General features: G+C 59.0%; 2 protein-coding genes across 4 annotated transcripts in view; one reads left to right on the top strand and one right to left on the bottom strand.

Moving 5' to 3' along the window:
• ADAMTSL2 (ADAMTS-like 2) overlaps window positions 1-19,875 on the top strand; it is a 42,363-nt gene extending 22,488 nt beyond the window's left edge. For all 3 annotated transcript variants that reach the window (XM_011931119.1, XM_011931118.1, XM_011931120.1), the window contains exons 10-19: window positions 192-549; window positions 1,405-1,777; window positions 7,114-7,211; window positions 11,344-11,470; window positions 12,691-12,904; window positions 13,019-13,174; window positions 13,816-13,986; window positions 14,721-14,897; window positions 18,192-18,336; window positions 19,104-19,875. In XM_011931119.1, coding sequence (XP_011786509.1) covers window positions 192-549; window positions 1,405-1,777; window positions 7,114-7,211; window positions 11,344-11,470; window positions 12,691-12,904; window positions 13,019-13,174; window positions 13,816-13,986; window positions 14,721-14,897; window positions 18,192-18,336; window positions 19,104-19,222 — 1,938 coding nt within the window. In that variant the 3' untranslated portion in view covers window positions 19,223-19,875. The remainder of the gene's footprint in view (window positions 1-191; window positions 550-1,404; window positions 1,778-7,113; window positions 7,212-11,343; window positions 11,471-12,690; window positions 12,905-13,018; window positions 13,175-13,815; window positions 13,987-14,720; window positions 14,898-18,191; window positions 18,337-19,103) is intronic.
• A 1,615-nt stretch (window positions 19,876-21,490) lies between these two features.
• On the bottom strand, window positions 21,491-24,685 carry FAM163B (family with sequence similarity 163, member B). Its single transcript, XM_011931117.1, has 2 exons — window positions 24,570-24,685; window positions 21,491-23,883 (listed from the first exon to the last, which is right to left on the bottom strand). Exons 1-2 carry the CDS (start codon window positions 24,660-24,662, stop codon window positions 23,476-23,478), a joined length of 501 nt encoding a protein of 166 aa, XP_011786507.1. The 5' UTR covers window positions 24,663-24,685; the 3' UTR covers window positions 21,491-23,475.
• Between the last annotated feature and the right edge of the window lie 3,224 nt (window positions 24,686-27,909).

The following is a 27,909-nucleotide window of genomic DNA, read 5'->3' as shown; positions in this document are numbered from 1 at the left end:
TCAGGGTTTGACTTGGATGCCCCTGGGGCAGGGACGCTGTGTTGGGCTGGGCAAGGCAGTGTCATTCCCTGGGGGGACTCAACTGTGAGTCACAGCCGGCCCTACTCCCAGCAGCTCTGTGGGAAGGGGGTTGGTGGGGAAGGGGCTGGACAGAGTAAGGAGGGGCTGGGGCCCCTCTTCTCTTTCCCTAGGTGTGGAACCAGAATGGCAAAAGCCCCTCCATCACCTTTGAGTACACGCTGCTGCAGCCACCGCACGAGCCGCACGAGCGCCGCCCCCAGCCGGTCTACTATGGCTTCTCCGAGCCCGCCTCCGAGAGCGCTGAGAGCCAGGGCCTGGACGGGGCGGGGCTGATGGGCTTCATCCCACACAACGGCTCCTTCTACGGCCAAGCCTCCTCAGAGCGGCTGGGCCTGGACAACCGGCTGTTTGGCCACCCGGGCCTGGACATGGAGCTGGGCCCGAGTCAGGGCCAGGAGACCAACGAGGTGTGCGAGCAGGCCGGCGGCGGGGCCTGCGAGGGGCCTCCCAGGGGCAAGGGCTTCCGAGGTAACAAGGAGGAGGGAGGCATGGGGGGGGGGGCCCGGGAGGCAGCCCAGGGAAGGAGATCTTGGAGAAGGGGTCTCAGGCCCTTTGCAAACCTACAGAGGAGGTTCCTAAGAGCTGCCAAGTACCTGCAGATGTCCTCTGGGCAAGCGCAGGTTAAGTACTTGGGATAGGTCCTTCTGTCCATGCATTCTTTGAGGTAGATGTGGTTATCCCCATTTGATGGATGAGGAGACTGAGGCTTAGAAAGAGGAAGTGGCTTGGCCAAGTCACACAGTCCACCATGGAGGAGCTGGGAGTCAAACCTGGGATGGTCTGATCTCTCGCCCATCCCATCGCTCATTCAGCGAGCACCCGGTCTTGCCTCAGCTCAGACACCACAGGGAGCAAAAGCTTCGGGGGCCCCAGGTGCCCCTTGATTGTGACCGTGTCACTCTGGCCTCTGCCTTTTTCCTCACAGGCCTCCTCCTCTGTGACGGTGTCTCTGTGTGTCCCTTTCTGATAAGGATATTTCTCAGTCCACGATAATTTCATCTCAAGATTCTTAACTAATTATATCTACAATGACCATATTTCCAAATAAGATCACACTCCGAGGTTCCGGGGGCGGGGTATGAATTTTGGGGGGATGCTATTCAATCCACTGCAGAAGTCCGTCAGCAAGAGATGGTCCAGGTGGGCTTCGTGCCTCTGTCTTGACCGAATTTTGTCCTCTACTTGGGCAGAAGCCTTCCTTCTGGGAGCTTCCTGGTTCAGCTCAGTGTTTCCAGCCCCCCTCGTCCAGGTCCCCTCTCCAGGGCAGCCCTCGCCCCCAGGGCTGCGGTGCACTCATGGTTGAGCCACCTGTCTCCTCTCTAGATCTCAACGTCACAGGGACTCCTCTCGCCGGGGACAAGGATGACCAAGAGGTTGACACCCACTTTGCCTCCCAGGAGTTCTTCTCGGCTAATGCCATCTCCGACCAGCTGCTGGGCACGGGCTCTGACTTGAAGGATTTCACCCTCAATGAGACTGTGAACAGCATCTTTGCACAGGGCGCTCCGAGGAGCTCCCTGGCCGAGAGCTTCTTCGTGGATTATGAGGAGAACGAGGGGGCTGGCGCTTACCTGCTCAATGGGTCCTACCTGGAGCTGAGCAGCGACAGGGTTGCCAACAGCTCCGCCGAGGCTCCGTTCCCCAACGTCAGCACCAGCCTGCCCACCTCGGCCGGGAACAGGACTCACAAGGCCAGGTAGGAAGCACTTTCCTGAGCCCTGACCAGGGCCCTCGGGGGCAGGATGGGGCCGAGGCCAGGTAGAAAGTGAGGCCCCACTGTTGGGGGGGTCTGGCCAGAAGGGCTGGGGTCCTAGAGGTAGAGGAGAGAAGGCCCCTTCTTCCTGGGGTTCTCCACTCACTGCCCCGTGGATCTGAGCACAGAGTCAGAGGCCTGGACTAGAGTGAGTTTTCACCAAAAGTTACGTCCGTGGATTAGGATCCAGGGCTGAGCCCCTGTGTGTGCAGCTGATGTGGGGAAGGGAGGCTGGAAGATAACAGCTCTGAGCACTCCTTGTAAGCCTGGGACAGAGCTCAGCGTTTTAGATGCATGGACACATGCCGTTGTCACAACCGCCCTTAGCGGTGGGGTGGCTATTGTGGGCTCAGAGAGGGCTAGCGGTGTATTCAAGGTCACAGAGCCCGAGGACCTGGGACCCCTGAGTTCTAAGTCTGGACAGTCATGGCATACATGCCTTTAGGAGGAGGCAGAGCTCCAGGCAGCTTCCCAAGTGCAGAGTGCCTCAGCCCCAGGCCTCAGCAAGAGCTGGAGAGGATCTAGTGGGTTCTCCACGACCCTGAAATCAGGGATGAAGAACAAGGTTGGCATTGCAGCTGGCGAGGCTCATGAGAGAGTCCACCTGGGGCCAGGCCTCCAGAGCCAAGGCCGCAGCTGGGGCTACATGGGTAGCTATGTCTGGGGGCACCTGGGCAGTCACAGCCAGGGATGTCTGGACAGTCACAGCTGGGGATGCCTGGGCAGTCACAGCTAGACCTGGGGGAGCCTGAGGTTGGGAGCGTCCCTGGGTCAGGGGCCAGCTGTGAGCAGGTTGATCCCAGACCTGCCGTGTCCCTATTGGAGCACAGTCCCTGGTGATAAGCTCCCCCTACCCCCAGATAGAGGGTGGGCCCCCTTGCAGGTCCCCACACTTTCTCCCAGCAACTCACGTGCGCCTGGGAGCTATTTTAAACAGGCATTGAGTGGGGGTTGGAGGCAGGCATGGGCCCACTGGTATTTGGTTTTATTTTCTGAGGTCCAGCCCAAGCCCCTTGACTTTAGACGCAAGCATGGCCTGAACCCGGCCTGGGCCGGGAGTGCTGACTGTGTCTTCTTGGGGCTCAGGGACTGAATTTGATGGGAGATTCAGGGTTCACTCTCGAGGTGATGTGGTTTGGGGCCACCCTTCCACCCATCCAGCCCTGGGACCACAGCAACAAAGCCAGCCTCCCTGGTGAGCCAGGAGTCCCCAGGGGATGCCTGCCCCTTTGCTCGAACGGTTTTCTGAGGCCCCTGAGGTGCCTGGGGTGGCGGGGCACAGGGAGGATGTCCTGGACACTTCTGGCAGGCTCTGGGCAGAACCCCACTTTGCAGATGTGGACAGAGTGGGGCCCGGAGCCTCCTCCGGCTACCCCTCTTCCCGCAGGGGTGGCACAGGGCTGTCTGCTCACCCTTTACCCTGACACGCTCAAAGCCTCGGGTAGGTGGGGCCTCTGACTGGTTCTCAGGACTCGGGTGGGGAGTCCAGGCCTCGCTTTGGGTACAATGTCTGAGTCTGATAGGGGACCCTGGGCAAAGGACAGGAGGGACGGACCCAGACAGTGCCTGCCCGTGGGAATGGCACTGCTCAAGGCTACCAGTCTGTCTGCGTCTTCAGCGTGGGCCCTCCTTACCTCCCAGGGCGGTCCAGGGCATTACCTGGTATTCCGTGTGTGAGGCACATGGTAAGGCCTCCTGTAAGTAGAAGCTATTAGTAGAAAATTGAGCCTCCAAGTGGCAGCAGTGGGGGGCACCTTTCAGGACCCATTGCCTGGGTCAGAGAGGCCAGCTCTCTGGCAGTCAGAGCCCTCTGAAAAGGTTTATCCGAGTAGCACCAAGACGTCACTGTGGAATTTGGCTTAAGGTATGGACACCATGTGAGTTGAGCATCTCTGTCTTCTTCTGGGCCTCAGTTTCCCCATCTCTCATTGAGGGGCTTGTCAGGGGGTGCTCTTAGGGCCCACCAGGTCAAATATTCAGTGATCCTTAGGCCAGGGTCATGGCACAAGCTTTCTGATCATCAAGCCGCTTTGTAAAGAGTCTCTCCTGCCCCATCTTGGTTGACTCTTACCCTCCCCTCCTAGCCCCCCACTCCAGGATATATTGAATTTCCAGCGCCTCTCAGGTGCCTCAAGGATTGATCAACTAGGTTGTCAGGCCTCAGAAAGTCCCTGAGTGCCGAGATGCCGCTGCTCCCCCGACCGGCCTGCCATCAAAGGATGCTGCCGCACAGGGACCAAAGATGGTCTGGAGAGATAAAGGGCAGAGGGAGGCAGTGGGGGAAACCACCAGGCCAAAATAGCCACGTCTCGGCCGAGTTGTCCAAACACAGGAAGTCGTGTCTGCTCAGAGAAGGCAAAATCAAAATCAAAGGGGCAGCCCAGAAAGGAAAGGGTATTTTCATCTTTCCAGAAAAGCTTCAAACAATCAAGGGAGGGGCCCCTGTCACCAGACTCCGACTTTGGGAACAAGCGTCTGAGACACAGAGACGCGGAGTCCCTCTCCGAAGCCTTAGCGAGAGAGAAGAACAGAGCACTTTCTGGCTCGTGTATAAACAAACACGGTGGCTTCAGAGCTTCTCCTGCCTGGGGAGCCCGCGAGCCTGTGCCTGCCCAGGCAGCTGGGCGAAGGACCCCGAGGAGTGACAGGCGGTCTGGTGGTGACTCCACGGGCGTCACCAGCCCCAGTCTAGCAGCTCTGACTTTCACAGCTGAGAGGAGCAGTGTCTTCCTTCCAGATGGAGGAGAGCGATGGGTTGGTGCTTCAGCGATTTCCTGGGTGTTCCACTTCCTTGTGCTACTTCCAAGAACGGAACCTGCTAGGCGTTGCATTGTTGTGCAAATATATGCAGGGTTATGTTCGAGAGTTGCATCTGCTATGCCCCACACGTGCTGCTGCGAAGAGTGTGTGGGCAGCCCCTCCAGAAATACCTTTGGTGCTTAAAATCCAAAGGGTTATTTTGAACCAGGCCCGCTCTCTCTTGAGTCAGGCATGAGTCATGCTGCCTGCTGGCTCAGAGCGTGTAATTAGATAAAGATGGCGGATCGCCTCCATGGGTGGGGTGGAGGGGCATGGGTTGGATCTTTTTGTTTCTTTTTGTTCTTGGGGAGAATTTAAAGCTGTTGAAAGTAGGTAGGGACCTGGTCGGCACAGTTTAGTGTTTTCTGAATCAAACATTAAGGATTGGTCTTCCAGGTTCTCCCTTCCCTAAAAGGACTTACTCATCCCGGTCTGGGTGCTCTGAGTGGCCCCCATTGGGACAGGTTTCCAGATTTCCAGGACACTTTTGTTCTGAGATGACAGGGTCTTGGGAAATCCCCCACCCAACCCCATTTTTTTTTTGAGATGGAGTCTCGCTCTGTTGCCCAGGCTGGAGTGCAGCGGCGCCATCTCGGCTCACTGCAAGCTCTGCCTCCCGGGTTCAGGTCATTCTCCTGCCTCAGCCTCCCAAATAGCTGGGACTACAGGCGCCCGCCACCACGTCGGGTGAATTTTTTTTTGTATTTTTAGTAGAGATGGGGTTTCACTGTGTTAGTCAGGATGGTCTCGATCTCCTGACCTTGTGATCCACCCGCCTCAGTCTCCCAAAGTGCTGGGATTACAGGCATGAGTCACCACGCCTGGCCCCCACCCCCGTTTTTAAAGCTTTAAGTTTTAAAGAGGGAGGAGAAGGCACTCTCCCCTTCCCCTCGAGCCCCAGGGTGGGCTGGGACAGACTCTCCTGGCTTGAAGCTCCCAGGTGAGGGAGGCTTTGAAGAGACAAGCGGATCAGCCCCCAGTCTGCTGCCCTTCCTGGGCTTTGATCCTCATCCCTTCTCCCTTCACTCGTCTTCTCCCTCCATGAGTTTAGGGAACCACACCGGTGAACTCACTGCTGAAGCTCCTGTGGGTAGATCATTCCTGGGGCCTCAGATGTGTGGTCAAGGCAACGTTCATCCCCAAAAGTTCTGCCTGGCTTTGGAATCCTCCCATTCCAGTCCAAGCAAAACAGAAGAGCAATCCTCACCCACTTGCCTAACACGTTGTAAACTCCCCGTTCAATCCAAACGCATGTCTCTATCACGGAGTCAGTCTGAAAGTCTTTCTGAATATAATGCTCTAAGCCTGACCACGTGACTGAAAGTCCCGAAGAAGGACCTGTGACCTGGCCCACATTTCAGCCCGGTGATGTATGGCAGCTCAGGGTCATCTCTAGCCAGTCCCTCTGGGCCCAGACGAAAGTGGAGCCAATTGGGCAGGGCCACCTGCTGCACTGTCCTGTTTAAAAAGGAAGTTGAGGCTCGAAGGACATGCTGTCCACCGTGATGGCTTGCCCTTGCCCCTTCTCTGGCTCAGAGGCGGCAGGACTCCATGGCAGTGTCCCAGAGCAGATGCCCGGGCTGCCTCTGCCTCTGCCTCTGCCTCCCTCCTCCCCTGCCGAGTCCAGAATCAGCGTGCACACTGGATGTGGAGCTTGGGCCCAGGCACACCTACTGGTTCAAAGAAGCAAACAGTCCTAACAATAGTTGGCTTTGGCTGCGTAGGCTCCAGCCAAGAATCATAGCTGGTGGCTGGCGGGGACCCAGCGTGCCTCCCCCAACCCCAGCAGGTCTGTGCAGCCATGGCCAACCCGAACTGCACTGTAGGCTGTGGCCACACCTCTGCCAGCAGCTGAGCTTTTTAATTTTGATAATTGGAAGCTGGATGCCTCGTGTCCCCCATTCCATCAGAGTCCCAGCTGGAGCAGGGGGTGGGAGAGAATTCTGGAACATTCTTAGCACATAAGACACCTTCTGAGGTCCCCTCCCCGGTGGGAAGAAGGAACCCACTAGCTGATGTGAGAAGGTGATGTGGAGAAGCCTGCATGTGTGCAGGAGCAACTACAGTGCTGGGGAGCCCAAATTCTCAGGCCACCCTGCCCCCCAGAAGGAGCTTGGCTTGGGCAGCTCCCATGCAGTTATTGAGATGGAAAACGAAGTCTGTTCGATCCTAAAATGTGCCTCTCCGGGGGTGCCTCATCCGTTCCACTTCAGACAGTGGGAACTCTGACTGTAGCGGGTGGAGAGTCGGCCTGGGGTCGACAGCATGTCCCAGGCTCTGCCTCTCTGGGGCTGAAGAAAGGGCTCCGTCTCCTGTTATAAGAGCCCCCAAGCCGGGCATAGCCATGGGGCATGCTGCGACAGGTGTGTGCTTCAGGTGAACATACCCTCCAAAGAAAACACACGCACCTGAAAAGCCAGCGCCCGCCGGGGTGAGGCGTGGAGCTTCTCATCACCACCTCTGCTTGATCTCGCTTTCAGGACCAGGCCCAAGGCGCGCAAGCAGGGCGTGAGTCCCGCGGACATGTACCGGTGGAAGCTCTCATCCCACGAGCCCTGCAGTGCCACCTGCACCACAGGTACTGGCCACGGGTGCCATGGGTGCCAAGGGGCAGCGACTGCCCTGAACCCATTTCCACAGACGCGGGCTGGGACTGTTGGGCCCACCCACTAGCTTGCAACCCCAAACTGCCCTCGGGGTGCTTGTCTGGTGGCCTCCTGACTTGGGGGCAGTGTGGCGGGATAGGAGTTTGGGTGTCTGGTGAGGCCACCTTGTTCTCACAGTGTGCTAGACCATGGTCAGGTCCAGGCCCCCAGGGGGTCACCCAGTCCACCACCAATGATCCCTTGTCTGTTGCCAGTGATACCATGTTTTGTTAGGGCAAACATCCTTTGGGTTAAAAGTAAGAAATCTTAGGTAGCAGAGATTTTACTTTTGCTTCCAGCAAACATAGGAAGGGAGTCACAGGCCCCTGTGATCTATGAAGAAGGGAAGTAGGCAATTTCTAGGACCTCATCAGCAGGGGAGGAGTTAGGAGGGGGAAAAAGACCCTCTGCAGTGGTTCCTGGACAGACAGATGTGTGTGGTTAGTAAGAGCTGAGCTGGGATTTGAACCCACAGCTGTCTGGCTGCACAGCCACCATCGCCCCGAGACACTGGCCACAGCTGCTGGGAGCTGGAGCTGCCTCTGCTGCCCACTCTGGTACCCTCCCCTGGGGGATGCCACAAGGTCGGATGTCAGACCCAGGACCAGGATACAGGGGCGTTGACGGGGGAGAAAATGTGGTAGGGAGACCCCAGTGCCGGCTCTGAGGTCACATGTTATCTATTCTTGGGGCTTCATGTTTGGATGTAGAGGACACCCAGCTGCCCCTCAAAAGGTTTGATGCTCCTGGCCCCGCCCCAGTGCCCCCCATTTGCAAGGGCATTTGATGCCCTTACAGTCTCTGGCCAGTGAGGATTCCATGCAGCTGGGCAGTCTGAGCTTGGCCGCACCCTCTGCAGCCCTGCTGGCATCTCAGGAGATGGGCCCGAGAGAGGAGGGGGCTGGGGCGACCATGCAGGCTCTGCTCACACTGGCCTTGCCTCTCTGGGGCTGAAGAAAGGGCTCCATCTCCTGTTATAAGAGCCCCCAAGCGGGGCATAGCCACGGGGCATGCTGCGTTTGCCCCCGCGCCTGGCATTCTGGAGGGAAAACAAGTGCTGTGGGCGGTGTGGTGAGCACCCGGCTTGGCCAGGCTTGTGCCACCTGGTTGACCACACCACGGGCCCTGGGCAAATTGCCACATCCTTCCTAGCCCCCATTTTCCACAGGTGAGCTGGGACGCATATTTATGTCACAGGTAGGTTGTGGGGATCCACATGAAACAAGAAATAGCCTCTCCTGGTCAGAGGTCCATGGATGCTGCTGTTCTGAGGGTGGCTGCCACCACCTGATGCAGGATGCGGCTTCCATCATGCCCAGGAACAGCTGGCCTCGGAAGTGAGCCGTGTGACCTGCCTTCCGGGCAGGCCCCGAGGGTAGCTGAGCTTGGTGGTGGGTGTCAGCAAGGGGGTCTGCTTTGCCAAGTCCTTTACGGACCTGCCCTGAGTTCCTCCACACTTCCCGGCCAGGGGACTCCAAGCGTGTGGGCGTTGTCAGTAAGTGTCAAGCCTGTGGGCGTTGTCACTAAGTGTCTGCAAACATCTGTGATTCCTCCCAGACACATCGCTGGCTGGGGAGGGGATGTCGCTCGAGACGTCTGCAGGGTGAGGCAGCCTCGGTGGCGAGGGGCCTGATGGGCAGCCCTGTATGGAAGACCTCCCCAGGGAGGACACAGCACCGTCTCCCAACACCCAGAGAATGGCAGGGAGGGGGCTGGACTGGGTCTGTGCAGCGTGGCCCAAGGTGCAGTGGGGCAGAGGACAACAGGAAATCAGAAAGACAGGTTTTGGCTCTGGAAGAAGGAAGCCCTGCTTTAGAGGAGGCTGTTCAGAAATGGAAATGAGCCACCCTGAGAGACAGAGAGAGAGAGAGAGAGGGAGGGCAGGAGGGAGGGAGAGTTCCCTGTCACTGTGGGAGGTGCTGAATGGCACTGGGCAGAAATAACGGAGTCAGGGTCCACCCTTTTCGTAGCTTGTGTCCGTGCGGATGTCTCATGGATGGTCATCGGTGCACCCTCCATCCTGTGCTTCGGAAGAACCCAGGCACAGGGCAGTTCCATCAGTGGGGCGGGTCAGCCTGCCCTGAGCTTTGGCCACGGAGGGGAGGCTTGTTTTTAGATTTTTCTTTGAAGACACTCTTTTGGAGCCACAGCCACAGAGGGGCGTGAGTTTGGTCTCAGCTTGGGTCACAGGCGGAAGTTTCTGCTGCCCTTTGGCGCTCCAGGGCACCGTGGTGAGGACAGTGGATCCCGCAGCCCCAGGCTTCATCCTCCCCTTTCTTTTGTTTCAGGGAGGGGCATCAGGGGGTTTGGGGGCTCAGGGGGTTTGAAAAGCACCCTTTTCGAGATGGGTGTCATGAAGAGGGTGCCCAGAAAAAACATCCTGGCATTTGATTCTCACAGGCTCTCTGGAAGGTTCCCATTTTGGGAAGCAGCACGCTGAGGCCTGGAGTCTGGTCACGGTCACGTCACCCCAGGGAGGCACTGAGCTGGGACTTGGATTCCAGTCTCTCTTGACCAAGGCCTGCCGCGTTTCCACTCCATGACGAGGAGCGAATGAATAACCAGGCACTTGGCGATGGTCTGCAAGTCCCCAGCCCCGCACCTCCCTGGGCCCCAGAGCGGGTGTCTCTGAGGCCTGGAACATTCCGAGCAGACCTGGACGGGAAGCCTGCCTCCCCCTCAGGGAAGGCTAAAGGCTGCACGGCCCAGCTCTGGCGGGAGAGGAACCGTGATTGCAGCCTGGCTCGTCCTTCACGGAAAAAAGAAAAAATCCCCTTGTCGGCTGCTTCCCAGGCTGTTTCGTTCCATCCAGGGCTGGGGCTTGGAGAGGCAGGAGCCGCTGGCCTGCAGACACGCGCCGCTGGGTGGCTGGGCTCTCTGGGTATGGGGAAACCGATTTCCTTCTGGGGGAACTGGCAGCTGCAGCCAAGACCGTTCCATGATGCCCGTCATCCTGGAAGGCTGGGTCTCTCTCCGGTGGCCACACACACACACACACACACACACACACAGCAGAAGCAGTAAACCCTAACCCCACCCCAAGGCTGTTCCCACTGCTGCCGGCTCTCCCAGCATCATCCTGCTCCTGGGCAGGGAGCTGGGCCTGTGTGGCAGTTTGGTACCAGGCGAGGGTGTCAGGACGAGGACAAAAGAAGCAAAAGGTGGAGATGTGGTCAAGGAAGTGGCACTGCTAGGTGAGGGCTGCCTGTCACCCACTGTGCCCCGATGGGATTACAGAGTATGGGGTGCCAGCAAAGACAGGCACACAGTAATGATTAAAGAAAGTTCAGGCCTGGCATGGTGGCTCACACCTGTCATCCCAGCACTGTGGGAGGCCGAGGTGGGCAGATCACCTGAGGTCAGGAGTTCAAGACCAGCCTGGCCAACATGGTGAAATCCTGTCTCTACAAAAATACAAAAATTAGCCGAGCGTGATGACAGGTCCCTGTAATCCCAGCTATTCAGGAGGCTGAGGCAGGAGAATTGCTTGAACCCGGGAAGGGGGAGGTTGCAGTGAGCTGAGATTGCACCATTGCACTCCAGCCTGGGCCACAGAGTGAGGCGCCATCTCAAAAAAATAAAGTTCAAGATGATGCTTGCTAAGTCTGGGGCATGCCATAGAGGGCAGGGCGCACCCAAGTCCCCACCGTGACCTCTGAGGGGGCTGACGGGGCTGGAGCGGTCAGGTTTCACTCCCACCTGCCGGTCCACCCAGTGATGGGTGGTTGCTGAACGCCTGGTGATGGGGGACACCTGACTGTGTTTGCCTGTGCACCTCCACGGGGGCCAGCTGGAGTGGACTAAAAGCCCGGACTCCGTGACATGGGAACTGGGAGCCCAGCCGGGTTGGGTGGGGTGGGGTTGGGGTGCAAAGAGAAGAGCTCGGACCTGCACAGCTTAGACCCACAGTGCTGCCCGAATGCTGCAGTTCCACAAGCTATGACTGATCCCCAAGCCAGAAAGCTGAGCTGAGAGGTCAGGTGACTTGCCCCAAGTCCTGAGGCCTGTCTGCTGGGCCCCAAGGTGCCGGCATGGCTTACAGGCCCTCCCCTGTCCCGAACCCAGGGGTCATGTCTACGTACGCCATGTGTGTCCGTTACGATGGGGTCGAGGTGGATGACAGCTACTGCGATGCCCTGACTCGTCCCGAGCCTGTCCACGAGTTCTGCGCCGGGAGGGAGTGCCAGCCCAGGTACCTGCCACCAGGGGCCCTGGGCAGGGGGTTGGAAGGGGGTGTGCGGGGCTCTGCCCAGAGAAGCAGTCAGACTTACCCCGCTGCCCCGTAGAGGTGCTTTGTGTGCAGGGCCGTGGGGGCGCTTTGAGGAGGGGCATAGAGACCTCACCTCTCAGAGACCTTGTGTGTCTTCCCAGGAGTTGCAGTTTAATCTGTCACTGTGCCTCGTATACAGTAGGTGCTCAATAAATGCTTGCCACCATCGGTTCAGAAACCATTCTCAACGTTACTCTATATTACAGAGATGTCTTTGCCCCACCAGGTCCACGTGGCACATCTAGGATTTTTATAAACCCAAAGGGATTATTTCCACAATTCCATGCCTATTGGCTGTCCCTCGGGCGTGGGTGGAGGCCTGTTTTCTTGACCCCTGGGCCTCGTCTCCTGCCTTGTGGACGCAGTCAGACTGGAGCTGGAGCTGAGTGCATCCTGCCCCTAGTGACAAGTGGGGTCCCCAGATGAGCCTGAGGGTGCCGGCCTCCGCCGACGAGGATCACAGGCTCCTTGGAGGCTGAGCCCTCCTGCCCCCTGCGCACAGCCACACTGCCTCTTCTTTTCTGGGCTGCTCCATCCAGGGCCTCCCGTGTCCTGCACGTTTGCTCCTTTCTGGGAAGGGCAGAACGCCCAGGGTCTCCAGAATGCTGCTAAAGCTGGCCCGGGGGTGGGGTCCAGCAGGCCCTGTCCTGCTCAGAGCCCATCAGCTTTGGACCTCTTATTCCAAGTCTATCTGCCTGGAAGACTTCCAAGTCTTGTTCATAACCCTTCCCAGCTCAGGCTGAGGGGAACGAGGTCTTTCCCCAGCACGCTGGCCAGGCCCCCTTTCTGCACACAGATCCAGAAATGTGCCTTCTGCTCACTTCCACCCTCGTCAGAGTCCCATGGGGGCACAGCCACCTGTGTGACACAGCAGGGCACAAAGGGGCAGGAATGCCGAGCCCACACTCAGGGCGCCCCCCCCAACCACCTTGCTAAGGTGCTCCCTGAAGACCTCTGGGGCCGTCATGGCCCAGTCTGCACCCTTGGGCCTCGACAGCCTCCTGTGCAGCTTAGCTTGTGGCGTGTGGTTTTGGACCACATGGGGGAGGGAGGGAGGAACCGCGTTGTCTCTAGGGGTGTGGGTTGCATGGGGTCCCGGTCGCCACGGGGGGATCGTTGAAGGCCATCCGCTCCCGGGGCAGGTGGGAGACGAGCAGCTGGAGCGAGTGTTCGCGCACCTGCGGAGAGGGCTACCAGTTCCGCGTTGTGCGCTGCTGGAAGATGCTCTCGCCCGGCTTCGACAGCTCCGTGTACAGTGACCTGTGCGAGGCAGCCGAGGCCGTGCGGCCTGAGGAACGCAAGACCTGCCGGAATCCCGCCTGCGGGCCCCAGTGGGAGATGTCAGAGTGGTCCGAGGTGAGTGCCTGCGGGAGCAAGCCGGGGGTCAGGAAGAGCTGGGGAGCTGGGCTTGGCAGATGGAGGTGGCTACACCTTCACCACGCCCCCCACCCCCTCCCCCTGCTGCCACAGTGCACTGCCAAGTGTGGGGAGCGCAGTGTGGTGACCAGGGACATCCGCTGCTCAGAGGATGAGAAGTTGTGTGACCCCAACACCAGGCCTGTGGGGGAGAAGAACTGCACGGGCCCGCCCTGTGACCGGCAGTGGACTGTCTCCGACTGGGGACCGGTGAGGCCTGCACTGAGGGGTGGCTGGGCGTGCGGCTGGTGAGGGGACCCAGAGCTTTGCCTTGATGTGCCACAGTTTCCGTTTTTTCCGAGGCAAGGGTGTGAGGTGGAGAATGTCCAACCAGCCTTCTCTCGTGTTACCGTAGGAATCAGAACTTCTCTCCAAACACGTGGCCAGCATCACCTTTCCTCTATCACCTGTTTATCTCTCTGTGTGTCTCTCTGCCATTATCTCCCTATCTGTGTCTGTGTCTCTGTTCCTGTCTGTCTCTGTCTCCCTGTCTCTGTGTGTCTCCGAGTCTCTCTGTCTGTCTCCCCCATCTCTGTCTCTCTGTGTCTGTCTCTGTCTCTTTCCCTGCCTGTGTCTCTCTCATCGGGAGAGATGCTCAGATGCTAGCTGGGGTCGCCTCTGGGTGGTGGGTGCACAGATCTTTTTAAGTGTGCTTCTCTCTGTGTGCTTTTCATCAAGCATGCATTATTTCTGTAATTAGAACAGAAAATGTTATTTAAAAAGTGGTTACCATGGCAACCGCTTCGACACTGCCTGGGAGCCATTCCTCTCCTTTGGGACTGACATCCAGGGCCCCCTCCTGGCGTGGCTGCCTCTCACTCGATGTCCCCTGCCTGTCCTCTCCTCTGCAGTGCAGTGGAAGCTGCGGGCAGGGCCGCACCATCAGGCACGTGTACTGCAAGACCAGCGACGGACGAGTGGTACCTGAGTCCCAGTGCCAGATGGAGACCAAGCCTCTGGCCATCCACCCCTGTGGGGACAAAAACTGTCCCGCCCACTGGCTGGCCCAGGACTGGGAGCGGGTGAGTGCCCCAGAGCCCGGTGTCTGGCTGACGTTTGGCCGGAGAGGAGAGCCAGGTGGCTGGGACCACAGATGAGGGGAAAAGAGGAATTAATTGCAAATTATGAGGGACCATTCCCTAAAAATTAGTTTCGAATACAAAAGGCTTAAAAGGTAGGAAAACAGCTTTCAAGTCCCCAGATCCCAATTTCGCATGGCTCGGTGGTGTGTGCAGAATTGGCATTGTCCCCAGCCTGGGCCCCCAACTCCCTGGGATGCAGAAAGCTAGGGACGGGGGTTGTTCCGGCTGCCTGCTCCTGGCCCAGGGGCCTGTGCAACCTTTGATCATGACCAGTGTGTCTTCCCCACCCACCTGTCATCGTCATCAACTTGCCATTTCAGACGAGTTGCTCTCCACAAATTGCTTTCAACCAGCAGCTCCAGGCAGATCACTCAACCAGATAATCTCGGGCCAAATTGTTTTCTGCTAAATTGTTTTTGGCCAAATCATCATTGGCCAAATTGTCATTAGCCAATGTGTTTCAAAACAGATGGTTTTGTGCTAAATTGCTTTTGATCAAATCCATTTGGGGCCAAACGGTTATCGAACAAAGAGTTCTCAGCCAGTTTGTTATGCATTGGAGCATTCTCACCCAATTGCTATTGACCAGACCGTTGTCACCAGAGTCGCCGTGGGCCCTGTATAGGGTCCTGCTGGGCCCTGGCGCTGACCCGCTCCCTCTGCCCCGGCCTCAGTGCAACACCACCTGTGGGCGCGGGGTCAAGAAGCGGCTGGTGCTCTGCATGGAGCTGGCCAACGGGAAGCCGCAGACGCGCAGCGGCCCCGAGTGTGGGCTCGCCAAGAAGCCTGCGGAGGAGAGTACGTGTTTCGAGAGACCCTGCTTCAAGTGGTACACCAGCCCGTGGTCAGAGGTGAGCTCCCAGCCGGCCCCTCCGAGGTCGCCTGAGGCCAGACCTGAATTTTGATCCTGACCCTCCTGCCTCAAGCCTCCTTAAGTGCTTCCTGCTCCTCCCTCCCTGACAGCCTCTGTGAGGGCTTTCCTTCCCGGGAAGGCTGCTCAACTCCACCACATCAGCTGGTGCCAGAGCCAGCACCTCCAGGAAGCCTTCTTTGATCTTGCCCCTGGGATCCCGATGGCACTCATCCTGCGCCTGGCAGCCCATGTGCCTGACACCACGGGACAGACAGACCCCAGGTGGGCGGGAGGAGCAGACGGGGCTGAGGCATACACAGGCTTGGCTCTCCGGGAGCCACAGCCAAGGCAGGAGCTTGGGATTTAGGGAGACCGTAATAGACATGCACCCCAGGTCAGGACACCGGCGGGGCCAGAGGAAAGGGCAGTAAGTTTCCTGCACAGGTCTGGCCCCTCCGAGATTCTTTGACTCTTGGGCCCCCAGAATGCCCCAGCGTCAGGATGTCAGGCAGGACAGAGCTGAGATCTTGGCTGTCTTTGTAGAGGGGAGGAGAGCCCTCCCGTCCTGGGGCCTTGAGACATGTGTGGCCACCCTGGCCCAGCTCTTTGCCGGAAGGGTCTCCTCTCTCCCAGTAGTGCCATGAGGAGGGGTCCTTTTCCCCGTTCCTCAGAGAAGAAACTGAAGTTCAGAGAACTCTCGGGCCCACTCGGGGTCCCACAGTTACTGGGGGCTATAGCAGACATTGGAGGCCAGGCCTGTCCATGGCCCTAGAGTGAAACCTAGGTGGGGTGTGGCATCTGCAAGGGAAGGGGGGCCTGAAGCAGCTCATCCTGAGGGGCCCTGGGCAGGGAGCCCCGAGGTGGGTGGGCAGCCCTGGTTTCACAGAGGGGATGGCAAACTGGGCGCCCCCTTACCCCCAGTTGTCTTGCAGAGCAAACAGGTTACTTTCACCTCCCCTGCTGTTTTCCCCTTCTGCGCCACTTCCCGTGGGGCCTCCAGGAGACTCCAGAGCCCCGCCCTGTGCCAGTGGGTGCCCCTCCGCCTTCTGGGCCCCACGGAGGCAGTCCCGTCTAGACTCCAGCTTGAATAACTCACATCGGCTGTGACACATCAGCCCTCCATGCCCCTTTCACAGCAGCGCCAGCCCTGGCACCAGTCCCAGCCCCCTCCCACCTGGCGATGCCACGAGCTTCTGAGAGGGGGACCTGGGGGTGTCCATAGGGTATCTGGGAATCACTGGGCAGGGGCTGCCATAGCCAGGCTGTTTACCTGGGGTCTCCAGCTACCTGTGGCCTCAGTTTCCTCATGGGCCAACTCTGAATACCCAGGCGACAAAATAGGGGTGTCAGACGGGACTCGGGGCCTGGAACATTCATGGTGAAGTGCCCCACTGTGTCTCAGGCCCTGGTACCCGAGGGCTCTATGTCTTGTTCACTGTGGCGGGTGGGTGCCAAATCCTAAACCTTATGAGTTCAAGGCAGAGAGTCCAAGAGTCTGTGAGGAGTGAGCGGGGACCCCGGTGTGGCCCTGCTCAGAGATTGGGGTCCAGGTCCTGGGCCCTCACCAGGCCCCAGGCTCTCCGTGCACACTGGGTGGTGTCTGGCCTCCACCCTGACCCCCCAGGGCCTCTGCCTGCCCTATTGCACACATGCTTATTCGGGAGGGAGAACACACACTCACTCATTCCCTGTTGCCCACCAAAGGACACCCAAGTGAGGAGGGGAAAGGCTAAGCGTGGGCCTGGGGCTTCCCGGGGGAGGCCTGGGCAGAGTCAGGACCTGAAGGGTGAGCTAGCTTTCGCTGGGAGTCAGCTGGAGAGACCACAGTGTGCTGGGTCATGAAGGCTCCTTCTGGAAAGGCTAAGCCCGGTGGGAGGGGAGAGTGGGAAGGGGCAGGGGGACTGACTGGGGTTCCAGGGCCCCAGGGAGTCAGCCAGGTCTGTAGTTTGGGAAGAGCACTAGCTTCAGGAAACTGGGACCCACTCGGTGCAGGTACCTTGCTGGGTGATGAGCCATGGCATGGGGGGGCTATGAAGCCATGAAGGGGGGACCCCAGAGGGTGATGAGCCATGGCACGGGGAGACTATGAAGGGGGACCCCAGAAGGACAGTCTGGGATGCTGGGGAGGAACATCCTCCTAGCCCTGATGAGGAGGTGGCAGGGCTGGATGAGGCGTGGCTGGCACAGACGGCTGGTGGGCACGTGGACTCCTCCTTCCTGGCGGCTGCCCCCCGATGCCGGTCCACAGCGGCGGCTCAGTCAGTGTTTGTTCCCGAAGCTGCCCAGTCCCATCCACTCCCCAGGGGCAGAGGAGCTGGCACCAGGGCTGGCCGAGAATGTGCTGCTCTCCAGAGGCACGTCCAGAGGCTCCTCGGGGCCCTGCCAAAGGCTGATTGTCCTCACGCCGTCAGCGCCAAGCCGGCCTCTCCTCGCCTGCAGACGGTGCCAGCCCCCACCCCCTGGCTCGGAGCAGGCAGGCAGGCGGCAGTCTTTCTGCCAAGTCTTAATCGGTCCTCCTGCTCCTTTGCAAACAGAAGTGGAGAGTGGGCCCCAGGGCCAGGGCCAGGGCCTCCCACCCCGCCCACCTCGGAGAACCGAGGGCTCAGGTCCCAGACGTGCCTGGGTGATGTGGGGTCACCCACGTGGGGGGGCGTGTGAAGGAGCCACCGCCTGTGGGATCTTGGCAGGAGGACAGCAGGGTGACTGGGACCAGCAGATGCCTCTGGTGTTCTGGGGAGCTCAGCGGGGTTTTCCAAGGGGAACATCTGGACGGGGAGCCACTGGAGGGGGTGATGGCTTCGCGAGATGCATTTGATCGGCCCACAACAAACAGTCTGCACCACAGACCCAGGAAAGCTGGGGCCAGAGGACCCTCGGGGAGATGGGAGAGGAGGGACCACCCCTCACTGTGCATCTGGGGAGACTGAGGCAGCCCTGCGTGGGGAGAGAATCAGAGCCTCCTGACTGCCAGCCAGTGCCCGGAAGCCCTGGGAGATGAGAGAGGAAGGACCACCCCTCACTGTGCATCCGGGGAGACTGAGGCAGCCCTCAGTGGGAGACAATAAGAGCCTCCCGACTGCCAGCCAATGCCCTTTTGTCGGCATCTCCACTCAGCCCTGGAGCTGCAGGTCGGGTTTCAAATTGGCTTCCACGGGTCCTGTGTCAGCTGGGACTCACAGCCACCTGGGAAGGGTGGGGTGGGGAAGGGGGGATGCGCAGGCTCCCCGCCTCCTGCCAAGGCCCCCGCCACATCAGGAGGCTTTCCCCAGGCCCTCTGTCTCTCCCACACTAGTGCACCAAGACCTGCGGGGTGGGCGTGAGGATGCGAGACGTCAAGTGCTACCAGGGGACCGACATTGTCCGTGGTTGCGATCCATTGGTGAAACCGGTTGGCAGACAGGCCTGTGATCTGCAGCCCTGCCCCACGGAGCCCCCAGGTGAGGAGCAGGGGAGGCTGAGGGTGGGTCTGGGGCCTCCCAGGGGAGGTGAGGACAGAATCAGGGCCTGAGGGGTGAGCAGGCATTGCTCACGTTCATGGCGAACCCGGGAACCAGCTTGAGAGACCAAGGTGTGCCGGGAGTGGAGGCTCCCTCCCAGCATGGCTGAGCCCCACTGGGAGGGGAGAGTGGGAAGGGGAATGGAGGAGGCCTGACTGGGGTTCCGTGGCCTCAGGGAGCCATGCTGAGACCTGTACTTTGGGAAAAGTGTCAGCTTCAGATGGCGGGGTCACTGAATCCGGGATGACTCAGCTGGAACGGCCAAGGGCTGGCACACGGGGCAGGGAGGTGAACAGCTGAAGCAGGGCCTGGGCACCTGGAGGAGGGACAGGGGACAGGCTCCAAGGGGGTGCCAGGTGCAGGGCACGTGATGAGTTCTGCTTTGGATACATTGAGTGGTGGACGTGGACGGCCCTCGTGGACCCCTCGGGGATGCTTAGGCCTCCAGGTGTGGCATCTGTAGCTCCTCTAGGCATCACACCTCTTGGGACACAGATCAAATCACCTGGTGTGATCTGGGACAGCGACATCTTGGGGACAGAGATGGGCCAGGAAAGAGGTGGCAGAGAGCTAGAGATGGTGACCCACCATGGGGTGGGAGGCCCACTGCACCTGCCCCTGAAAAACTGCACGCAGGGGTCCTTGGGGTTTTCACCCCTTGGGCACCTCCTGAAACTGCCCTGCTTCGCCCTGTGTTCCTTCTCCAGATGACAGCTGCCAGGACCAGCCAGGTACCAACTGTGCCCTGGCCATCAAGGTGAACCTCTGCGGGCACTGGTACTACAGCAAGGCGTGCTGCCGCTCCTGCAGGCCCCCCCACTCCTAGGCCCGGCAGCTGCAGCCCCTTCCAGACGAAGACCCAGCACCCCTCCTGGGGCTGCTGCAGCTTCTGGGGCCTCCACAGACCCCTGTCCTGCAGGGCATGCTGGCCTGAGACGTGGCACTGAGTCTCCGCTGTCAAGAGGGGACTTCCCACGGCCCATGGACTTTTGTGCTCCTGGGGCAGAGACTCTGGCACCCACTGGCCTCCCCCAGACAGAGCCACCCGTGCCGTGGGAACCTGTCTGTGTTCCTGTGTGGATCCTGTGTTTGTGGCTCCCACTCCCCAGTCCCCAGCAACCCCCAGCCGAGGGGCCCGAGGCCCACAGCCAGCAGTGGAGGTGTCTTGCCCCGCGCCTGCAGCCCGCGCCCTCTGTAGGTGGCAGGGCCTTCTGAAGGAAACTTGCAGGCGAGCCCAACGTGGGGGGGCCTCCCTCCCTTGGAGGCCACAGGGTGAGAGGGACACAGGCAGCCAAGGAGGCCCAGGCGTGCTCCCTCCTATAGAGCCCCTCCCGTGGAGCTCTCTTCCTGCCGCACTTTCTACCCCGGGCAGAGGCGCTTGCCCACGGGACGTTTGGGGATGGGCCGCGGGCCCCGCCCCTGCAGTCAGCGTCAGTGCTCATCTACGTTAATAAAGTGGTCCTATTTATGGCGGCATCATGGGGTCTCGGTTGCTTCTGGCTGGAGGAGTGGGTTGCCTGGGGGCTTGGTGGGTCCGGGCCTGGCTGTGTGGGGGTCTCTCCAGCTTGCTGAGGCCTGGAGTGCAAGGGTGGGCCGGCAGGGGCCACAGCACCTGCTCTGAGGAGAAAGACAGTCAGGTGCAGATAAAAGGCAACGAGAGGCGTGGGGAGCGTGCAGGGAGGGCGTTTGGGGACATTGGGACTCAGGCGCCAGAGGAGGAGTGGAGTTGACATCTTGAGTCTATCAGCAACTGGTACAGGACCTGTGGGGGCAGGGGGCAGGGACCTTGGCTAAGGTATAGGGCACCCACCTCCAAGCATGTGGGCAAGAACAGAGGAGATGAGGCAGGTACTGGGGGCGTGGGGCCGGGCCCACCTCAAGCTCTAGGAAGCAGCACCGTCACTGCCATTTCTCTGGAGCTCATGGAGGACTTCCTGACCTGAACACAGGGGCTTCTGGGGAGGGGCTGCTTCGTTGACCCAGCAGCAGGAGTGGCTTTTCCAGACGAGAGGGTGGGAGAGAACACTTGGGAGAGGAAAAGCGACACGGCTGGAGGATGCCGCATGGGAGGAAGGACGGGGCTGTACTGCCTGGAGAGAGCACTTGGGAGAGGAAAAGTGACACGGCTGGAGGATGCCGCATGGGAGGAAGGACGGGGCTGTACTGCCTGGAGAGGTCCCCAGGAGGTGTTTCTGTGCACACAGGCAGCCGAGAGGTGAGTGGCTGCCGGGCTGCTTCCTCAATGTGAGGCCAGGTTGTCCTCAGACTGGGAGCCAGAGCAGGGTCCATCGTAGCTTTAGGGTGGCTTCTGAAGGACTTGGGGTTCTGGGGAAACTGAGGCAGCACCCCCCCCAGTGGGTTCTCTGAGCGTGCCTGCACGTGTGTGCATTGAGGGGCTGCAATCAGGATGGTCCTTTCAATCCCTCAAGTCCGGGGGTTAGGGGCCCCTGGTGGGATGGACTTGCTCAAGGTCACCAGCTTGGGCCGGGCAGAGCCAAGTCGCTGAGACCTGGGGGTCTGAGGCCTCTCTGCCCACCTCACCCTGTGTCCCCCCTCACCTCGCTATTCTTCTCTCCTCCTCTCTCCTCCCATCCACATCTTCTTCCTGTCTTACTGTTTTCCTCCCAGCTTCTCCTTCCTGCCAACATTTACTGTACACTTACTGGATACTTACTGTATGCCAGGTTCTGCACCCAGCACCTCCTCGGCTCTGCCTGGGTTTATCTTCCAAAGGTCCCCACGATACAGGCATTGTGATTACCCCATTGTGTGGAGGCTAAAACTGAGGTCCAGAGATGCTCAGTCACTTGTCCCAGGGGACCCAGCCTGTGCCCCAACAGCCCTCTATCCAGGGGCTCAGAGTCCATCCTGGTAGTTCTCAGTGCTGGAAGATGGATAGCCACCCAAGAAACTCAAAATCAAACGTGGCCCACTGCTGCGCCCCCCAGCCAGAGAGCAGCTCTTGGCCCCACCGGGTAGAGCCCTGGCCCGGCTGGCTGCATCCCGAGGGAGAAGCTGACTCTGCCTCCCAGAAGGTGGAAGGGCGTGGGTGTGGACGGCCTGGACACCTGGGAGGACTGAAGACGCTGCATGGGAGGGTGGGAGATGTTTTATTGGCTTTCACTTTCCTCAGGGAGCCAGCGGCTCCCCCAGCAGGTCCCCACGGTGGAGAAGAGTGAGCTGGGAGGGATGGGTGTTTACTTCGTTTCAAAGAGATCTACGTATCTACAGAGAGAATGGAGACCAGAAAGGAAGTGGGAAATGGAATCAGAACAGCCACAGCACGGGCCAGCTCTGGGCCCTCACCCCCACCCCACCCAGCCCACCCCTCATGCTGACTCATCAGAAACAGACTTCACAGGATGCACAGAGGAAGCCAGAGGTGTGGGCGGGCCCGGGGGGCCGGGGCTGCGAGAGACCTCGAGGGTGAACGCCACTGGCCTATCCAAACCAGGCAGGGGAGAAAGTAAGAGGAGGAAAACAACTGAAAATATAACAATTCTGTCTTCGCCAGCCGTTCCGACGCCTCTGGAAACTGGTGATTTTCGTTTTTGAGTAAGGGCAAGAAGTGTCCTGCGCAGGCCACCCCTCAGCTCAGGGAAGGTCACTGCCCTGCAAAGCCCTTGTCTTTGAGGACGGTGCCTTCCCTGGGCAGAGAGGGGCTGCCCCGGCCCTGGGGCTCCATGGCAGGGCCCAGAAGGAGAGGGAGAGCCCCAGCGAGGGAAGGAGGCTCCTGGGGCCAGGTTGCTGAGAGGAAATAGTTGCCTCTTTCTGGGTGAGGAAGAGCTGCCTTCCTGACGGCTGGTGTCCCGGGGTTTGGGGCATTTCTCTGGGAGAGCCACTGACGTCATTTCCTTAGCAGCAGGAGAGCGGGTGAAAATTCCCAGGAGACCTCAGCCTGGGTGGGCGTGGTTGGGGGGAGAGTGGGCTCAGATGAGGTCTTCAGATGGCAGCAGTAGGCTCCAGCTGCTTGGGGTCCACCAGGAGCTGGGACAGGCCTCCTAGGTCCTGCTGAGAAGCAGGTAGGGGAGGTGACCTGCAGCTCTGTCTCCCTTGGAGATCTCAGTTCCTGTTGAGACCCAGAGCCTGAAGACCTCTGTCCTCAGGGCCTCTCTGTGACCAGCCCCTCATCACACAAGATGGGGAGACTGAGGCCCAGGGGTGGGAAGGGTCAGCCAAGTTTCATTGGGAACTCAGGGGTTTTCAAGCCCTGGGCCACGGCTCTGCCCAACCTAACGAGCCCCGGGCTGCCTCCGTACACTGCCACTTGCTGGCCCTGTTTCTGACTGAGCACTGGGTCTATACGTTTCGGCGTTGCCTCTCCCACGGCAGGTGGGCTGCGACATGGCCTCTCCCTCTCCCCGTGCCCCCCTCTTCCCCTAAAAAGCCGGTCAGGGCTGAGCATCCCAAAGGCCCTGCTGCCCCAAAAGTCTCCCTTCTAGGGGGCAACCTGTCCATCTGCAGGGGGCTCAGCATAATGTGTCTCAGCCTGGGTAGATATTTGGCACTTGAACCCTGGAGAGTGTGTATGTGAGAGGGAGAGACGGGTAGGGGAGAGAGAGAGAGGGAAAAATAGAGGAAGAGAGAGAGGCCAGAGTTCAGGGTGGAGGGGCAGAATCCTTGGTCTGCAATTGCCAGGGAGGGCCTTGCTGCAGGGCCCTGGGCCTCACTGAGGTCATCCCTTCCTTGAGCAGGTGAGAAGGCTGAGATCCAGGGAGGGGGTGACACATGGAGACCTCCTGGGATGGCCAAGTTGTTGGGTCTGAGACAGAAGCATCAGGAGTATCGGTGGCCTCCGTGCCTGAGAGGCCTGGTGCATGCCTGGCCGGCTGTATGGTCACCTGGTCCTTCCAGCCCCAGGCCCCAGCTGTGCCTCCCCCCAGGACACGTTTGTGTTCAGTGAGCCTTATCCCTGCCGCGAGCCTGGGGGCTCCCCAAGCCTGGGCCTCCCCTGAGGACAGGCATTCGAGGAGGGCTCAGACAAGCCCCACTTGAGGCCTGGGGCCAGGTGGGTATGCCACAGGAATCCCCCCTTGGTCTCAGGACCTTCCAGGCCAGGATCCCGGGGGCGGGCCCGGGTCACACGTCGGTGCTGATGCTGCGGCTCCGGGCGAAGGCCTCCCGCATGGCCGAGAGGCGGTTGGGGTTGAGCGCCTGCAGGCCCCCGAATCCCCCCGCGGGCAGCTCCATGTCCTCCTGGCTCACGCTTTTGTAGAGCACACGCTCCCCGCCGTTCAGCACGTCCTCTTCCTCCTCCGGCGGCTCCTGCAGGAAGAAGGCGGGGGGCTCGCAGTGGGAGCAGCTGCGGCACAGGGCACGGGCCTGCGGAGACTTCTGGCTGAAGGAGGTGGAGGCAGTGGGGTAGAGCGCCGGCCCGTTGGTCAGCACCAGGTTGCGGTTGGAGTGCAGTGGGGGCAGGTGTGAATGAACGGCGAAGTCCGGCTCCTCCTCGTCCTCCTCCGACTCGTCCTTCTTGCAGCAGTAGTACTGCGGGCAGAAGGACGGTGACCGTGTGGCCGCCCGCTCCCACCCCAGAACCCACACGTGAGAAAGGCTACCCCTGACTGGGGAGGGGAGACAGGCACAGCGGGAGTGGGGTGGCCCAAGCCCAGGCCTGACACCTCAGCTGTTTAACCAGTGCTATGGGTCTGGCTCAGGCCAGGCACAGTGCTGAGCACTTCACGACGATCCACTCATCTCTTCCGCCCAGCAATGCGCAGGTGTGACTGTTACCTCATTTTGCAGGTGGGGAGACTGAGGCATGGAGGGGTTCGCAGCCCCACATCAGCAGAGCTGGGGGTCATAGGCACTGGCAGCTGTGTTGCCTCGCCCTGCCCCGATGGCTCCCTATCATCTCTCAGGGAGACACGGGGACCCTGGATGGCCCTGGAGTGCAGGTGGGAAGGGAGTGCTTACTGCGGCACCCGCTCTGGGCAGCTGGTGCCCTTGGCTAAGTCCCTTCCCATCTCTGGACCTCATTAAAAGCTCTGGGCACGTCTTACTGAACCCCATGGTAGGGTCCTGGCTGCCTTCTGCTGTGCATCTTCTCTGCCACAGGGCTTTCTCACTTCCCGGGCCGTGACCCTTGTGGCCTTCACGTGGGGCTCCCTCCTGAGGTAGGGGCACCCTCCGGGCCTCCCCGCCCTGTCCCCTTCCCTGCCACCCGGGAGTACCTGGAGCCGGCAGTAGCACAGAACAGCGATGATGCAGAGCAGAATCACAGTTGCCAAGATGCCCCCGGTGATGACCACGGTCCCGGCTGTCATCCGCCCCCTTCTCCATCAACAGCCTGCAACACACGCCGCCAGCTTTAGAGCATCACGCTTCCTCACCACAAAAGTCACCCGTGCTATTCTAGAGAACTGAGAAGACAAGCCTGAGGGGAAAAAAAGCACTCCAGGATGTGCCCGTGAGAAGCAGGGGCTCTGCCTGGGACGGGCTGCAGGAGGAGCCCCAGGCCCTGATCTGCCTCAGCTGGCCTCTGTCCCTGCCCCTCTCCCAGAGTCAGCTTCCACATCTGTAGAAGGTGGACGCTAATAGCCCAGGGTTTTGTGACGCTTTTACAAGCGTGTCTCTCCATGCTCAGCGTAGCAGGCTCTCAATGGATGGCGCCCTTCCAGCCTGGCTCTACAAGCTTGCACATTTTAAAATTTACCCAAATGCAGTCAAGCCGAACATATGGTTTTGTAACCTGCTTCCCTGCATTTTCATCTCACACAGTCACCATTATTCTGTCATATCCTTAAACTTTCTTCTGCAACATAATCTCTAACCCGATTCCATTGTTTCATGTAACCGACCCCTTTTCTTTAAAATGCTTAATTGTGGTAAAGCACACATAAAATGTATCATCTTTGCCATTTGTAAATGTGCAATTCAGTAGCATGAAGTATATTTCACACTGTTGGGCAACTGATCTCCAGAATTTTTCATCTTGCGAAACTGAAAACCAGTTCCTGCCTGACGTTTGGGTTTCTTACATTAAAGAAATATTTCTAGCAATGTTTTAATAAGCATCTTTGTAGCTAAGTAATGAGAACTACTTGAACTGCTTCAGTGGCTTTCAGGATACATTCTTAGAAGTGCGATTTCCAGGCCTAGGGACATGCCCTTTGCAAACTCCTTCTTGCGGAAAACGTCCACCAAACACAATGCAGGGAGGCTGGAGTGATGCTGTCTGTGGCTGCTGCATTCAGCTCATCCCTGTCCTGGGGTGTGCTGATAAACCAGCTCTCAAAGCACCCGGCTGGGAGCATTTGCTGATTTTTGTGGTGTAGATTTTCTTACCATGGCCAGTTGCAGTTCAAGCAAGGTTTGACAAGCAGCTTACAACATTCCTGAATGCTTCACAATCACCTCTCACAAACCAGTGGGAGCTGGCGCCACTTCCCTTCCTCAATTTCCCAGGCCTCATTTTTTTTTTTTTTTCTTGCTGGGGGATGGGGTGGAGGAAGAGATTGGAGTATTTTAAAGGAAATCACAGAGCATATCACTTTACCCATAAATACTTCAGTGCAGAATCAGACGGAGGAGGATTTTTAAAAGATTACCCAGCCTACGTTTAGCTTTCTCCTGTCATCTTGGAAATGCCTTTTTTACAGTTGGTTAGTTCAAATCAGGATGTAGTTGCATTTGGCTCCTTTTGCTCTAGAACAACTCGAAACCCATTCACGCCCTGTACCCCCACGTTGTTTATTAGAGAAACTGGGTTGTTTATCTGACGGAATTTTCCATGCACTGGAACTGGCCGCAAATCCTTGCATGGCATTGAACATGTTCCTTTATCAGTGTTTCTCCTCTAAACTGGCTTCCTGTTGCATCATTTCCAAGGGCCTGATGTCTGCTGTCCCTCTCATCTTGACGTCACAATCAGCTAATGGGTACAGCTGCTCTCGGCCCGTTCTCCCGTCGCCAGGTTCCCGTGGGTCTCCCAGACCATTGCTGCAGCATCCTGTGCATGACCTGGATCTGTTACTTCACTGGGAGTTACAAAGTAGTGACTTTCCAAATGTTATCCTTCCTTCTGCGTTTATGAGCTCCAGTTCTTCTTGAAGAAGCTCGAAAGCACATTCCTTTATCATCTATGTGGCTACCCTAGCATGTGGCCTGCAGAGGGAAGTCTGAGAGGTTCCATTCCTCCCTTTATCAGGGATCAGAATGAGCTGATGCCCTGAGGTTTGTGGCTGTGTGTGTGCCGGAAGGATGAAGAACAGGCCAGCCCAGACCCGCACCTCTCAGTGAACCAAAGGCTGCCCCTGTCCCGTTTGCAGGCAAACGGGAGGTCCCTGTTGGTCCCAGCCTGTTGTCTGCCCCAGCTTGCCTTTCTATGTGGAAGCTCGCCCAGTGCAATCTCACTGATTTTTGAAAATATATTTGATGTGTTTCAATCCACTGCAGTCATGATTCTTTTTGATATTCAAATGATCCCACTAGGGAGCAAACTGAGGCCTGGAGAGAAGTGACCTGCCCAGGCCCCAGCACCAGTAAGATGAGGGATCTGGGTCAGGTCAGGGCTGGATCCGCTGCTACCATCCACCTTGGGGCCCCTGCCGCCCTACCCCGACTGCTGAACCCCGTATCTCCTCCACATGAATGTCCTGAATACCACAGCACCTTTGAGGGAGCACAGGCTGTGCTGATATCAGGTTTGGGGGTGCTGGCCTAGCCATGGCCCTCTTCTTTGTGCCCTGAGCCGAGAGGCTGGTGGCCACATCTGAGCCCTCTGCTGCTGCCTTTTGGGCCAGTTTACTGGGTTCAGGATGGACGTGCACCCCACACTGGGTCAGCTGGCCTCTCTCCTGGGAAATGGAATTAAAACCTGAGACACTGGCCGGTCCCTGCTGGTCGCTTGACCTTGGGTAGAGACCTGAGTGCTCAGGCTGCGGCCAGGCTGTAGCCACGGGTGGGGTTTTCAGCCACATGTTGGAGAGGCAGAAGGCGCTGGTCCCCGGAGGGAGCGAGGAAGGCCACAGCTGCGGGAGAGATTGCCATCGTGGTCCTGACTCAGGTGCCGATCCCTCCCTGACATCCGCAGAGTGACTCTTGCTGTGTGCATGTCACCTGGAGTGCATTTTTGCTATCTGCACCCAGGTAATTATGGCCCCACTTCATCAATGAGGGCACTCGCACAGCTTGGGAGGGGTTGAGGGAGGTTGAGGCTCATGCCAGAGTGTTGTCCGTGATCATGCAGGGATTAACATTCAGCACCACCCTCCACTAGGGGCCATGGCTGGGGGCCCACGGCTGGGGCTTACTGATAGCAGTGGGGGCCACGGCTTTCCCATAGGGAGTATGTCCCTGGGTGGAGGGGCTCCCACTGCTGTCAGGCTGAGACTGCAGGGACGATGGAGACTGCAGGTGGCCGTGGCTGGGCTGAGGCGCTCCCTCAGGGACAGGTACTGGGGAGCCATACAGGACACTCGGGCTGGACCCCCAAGTGCCAGCCTGGCTCTGCCTCCAGTTAGCTGCAAGAATGGGCCTTCAATGCCTCCATTCCTCTGCCTCAGTTCCCTC

Source organism: Colobus angolensis, unplaced genomic scaffold (assembly GCF_000951035.1).
Source record: "Colobus angolensis palliatus isolate OR3802 unplaced genomic scaffold, Cang.pa_1.0 Scaffold9, whole genome shotgun sequence".
Classification (NCBI taxonomy): Eukaryota; Metazoa; Chordata; class Mammalia; order Primates; family Cercopithecidae; genus Colobus; species Colobus angolensis.
Note: the sequence above shows the minus strand (reverse complement) of the source record. Positions and strands in the feature narration are given on the sequence as shown.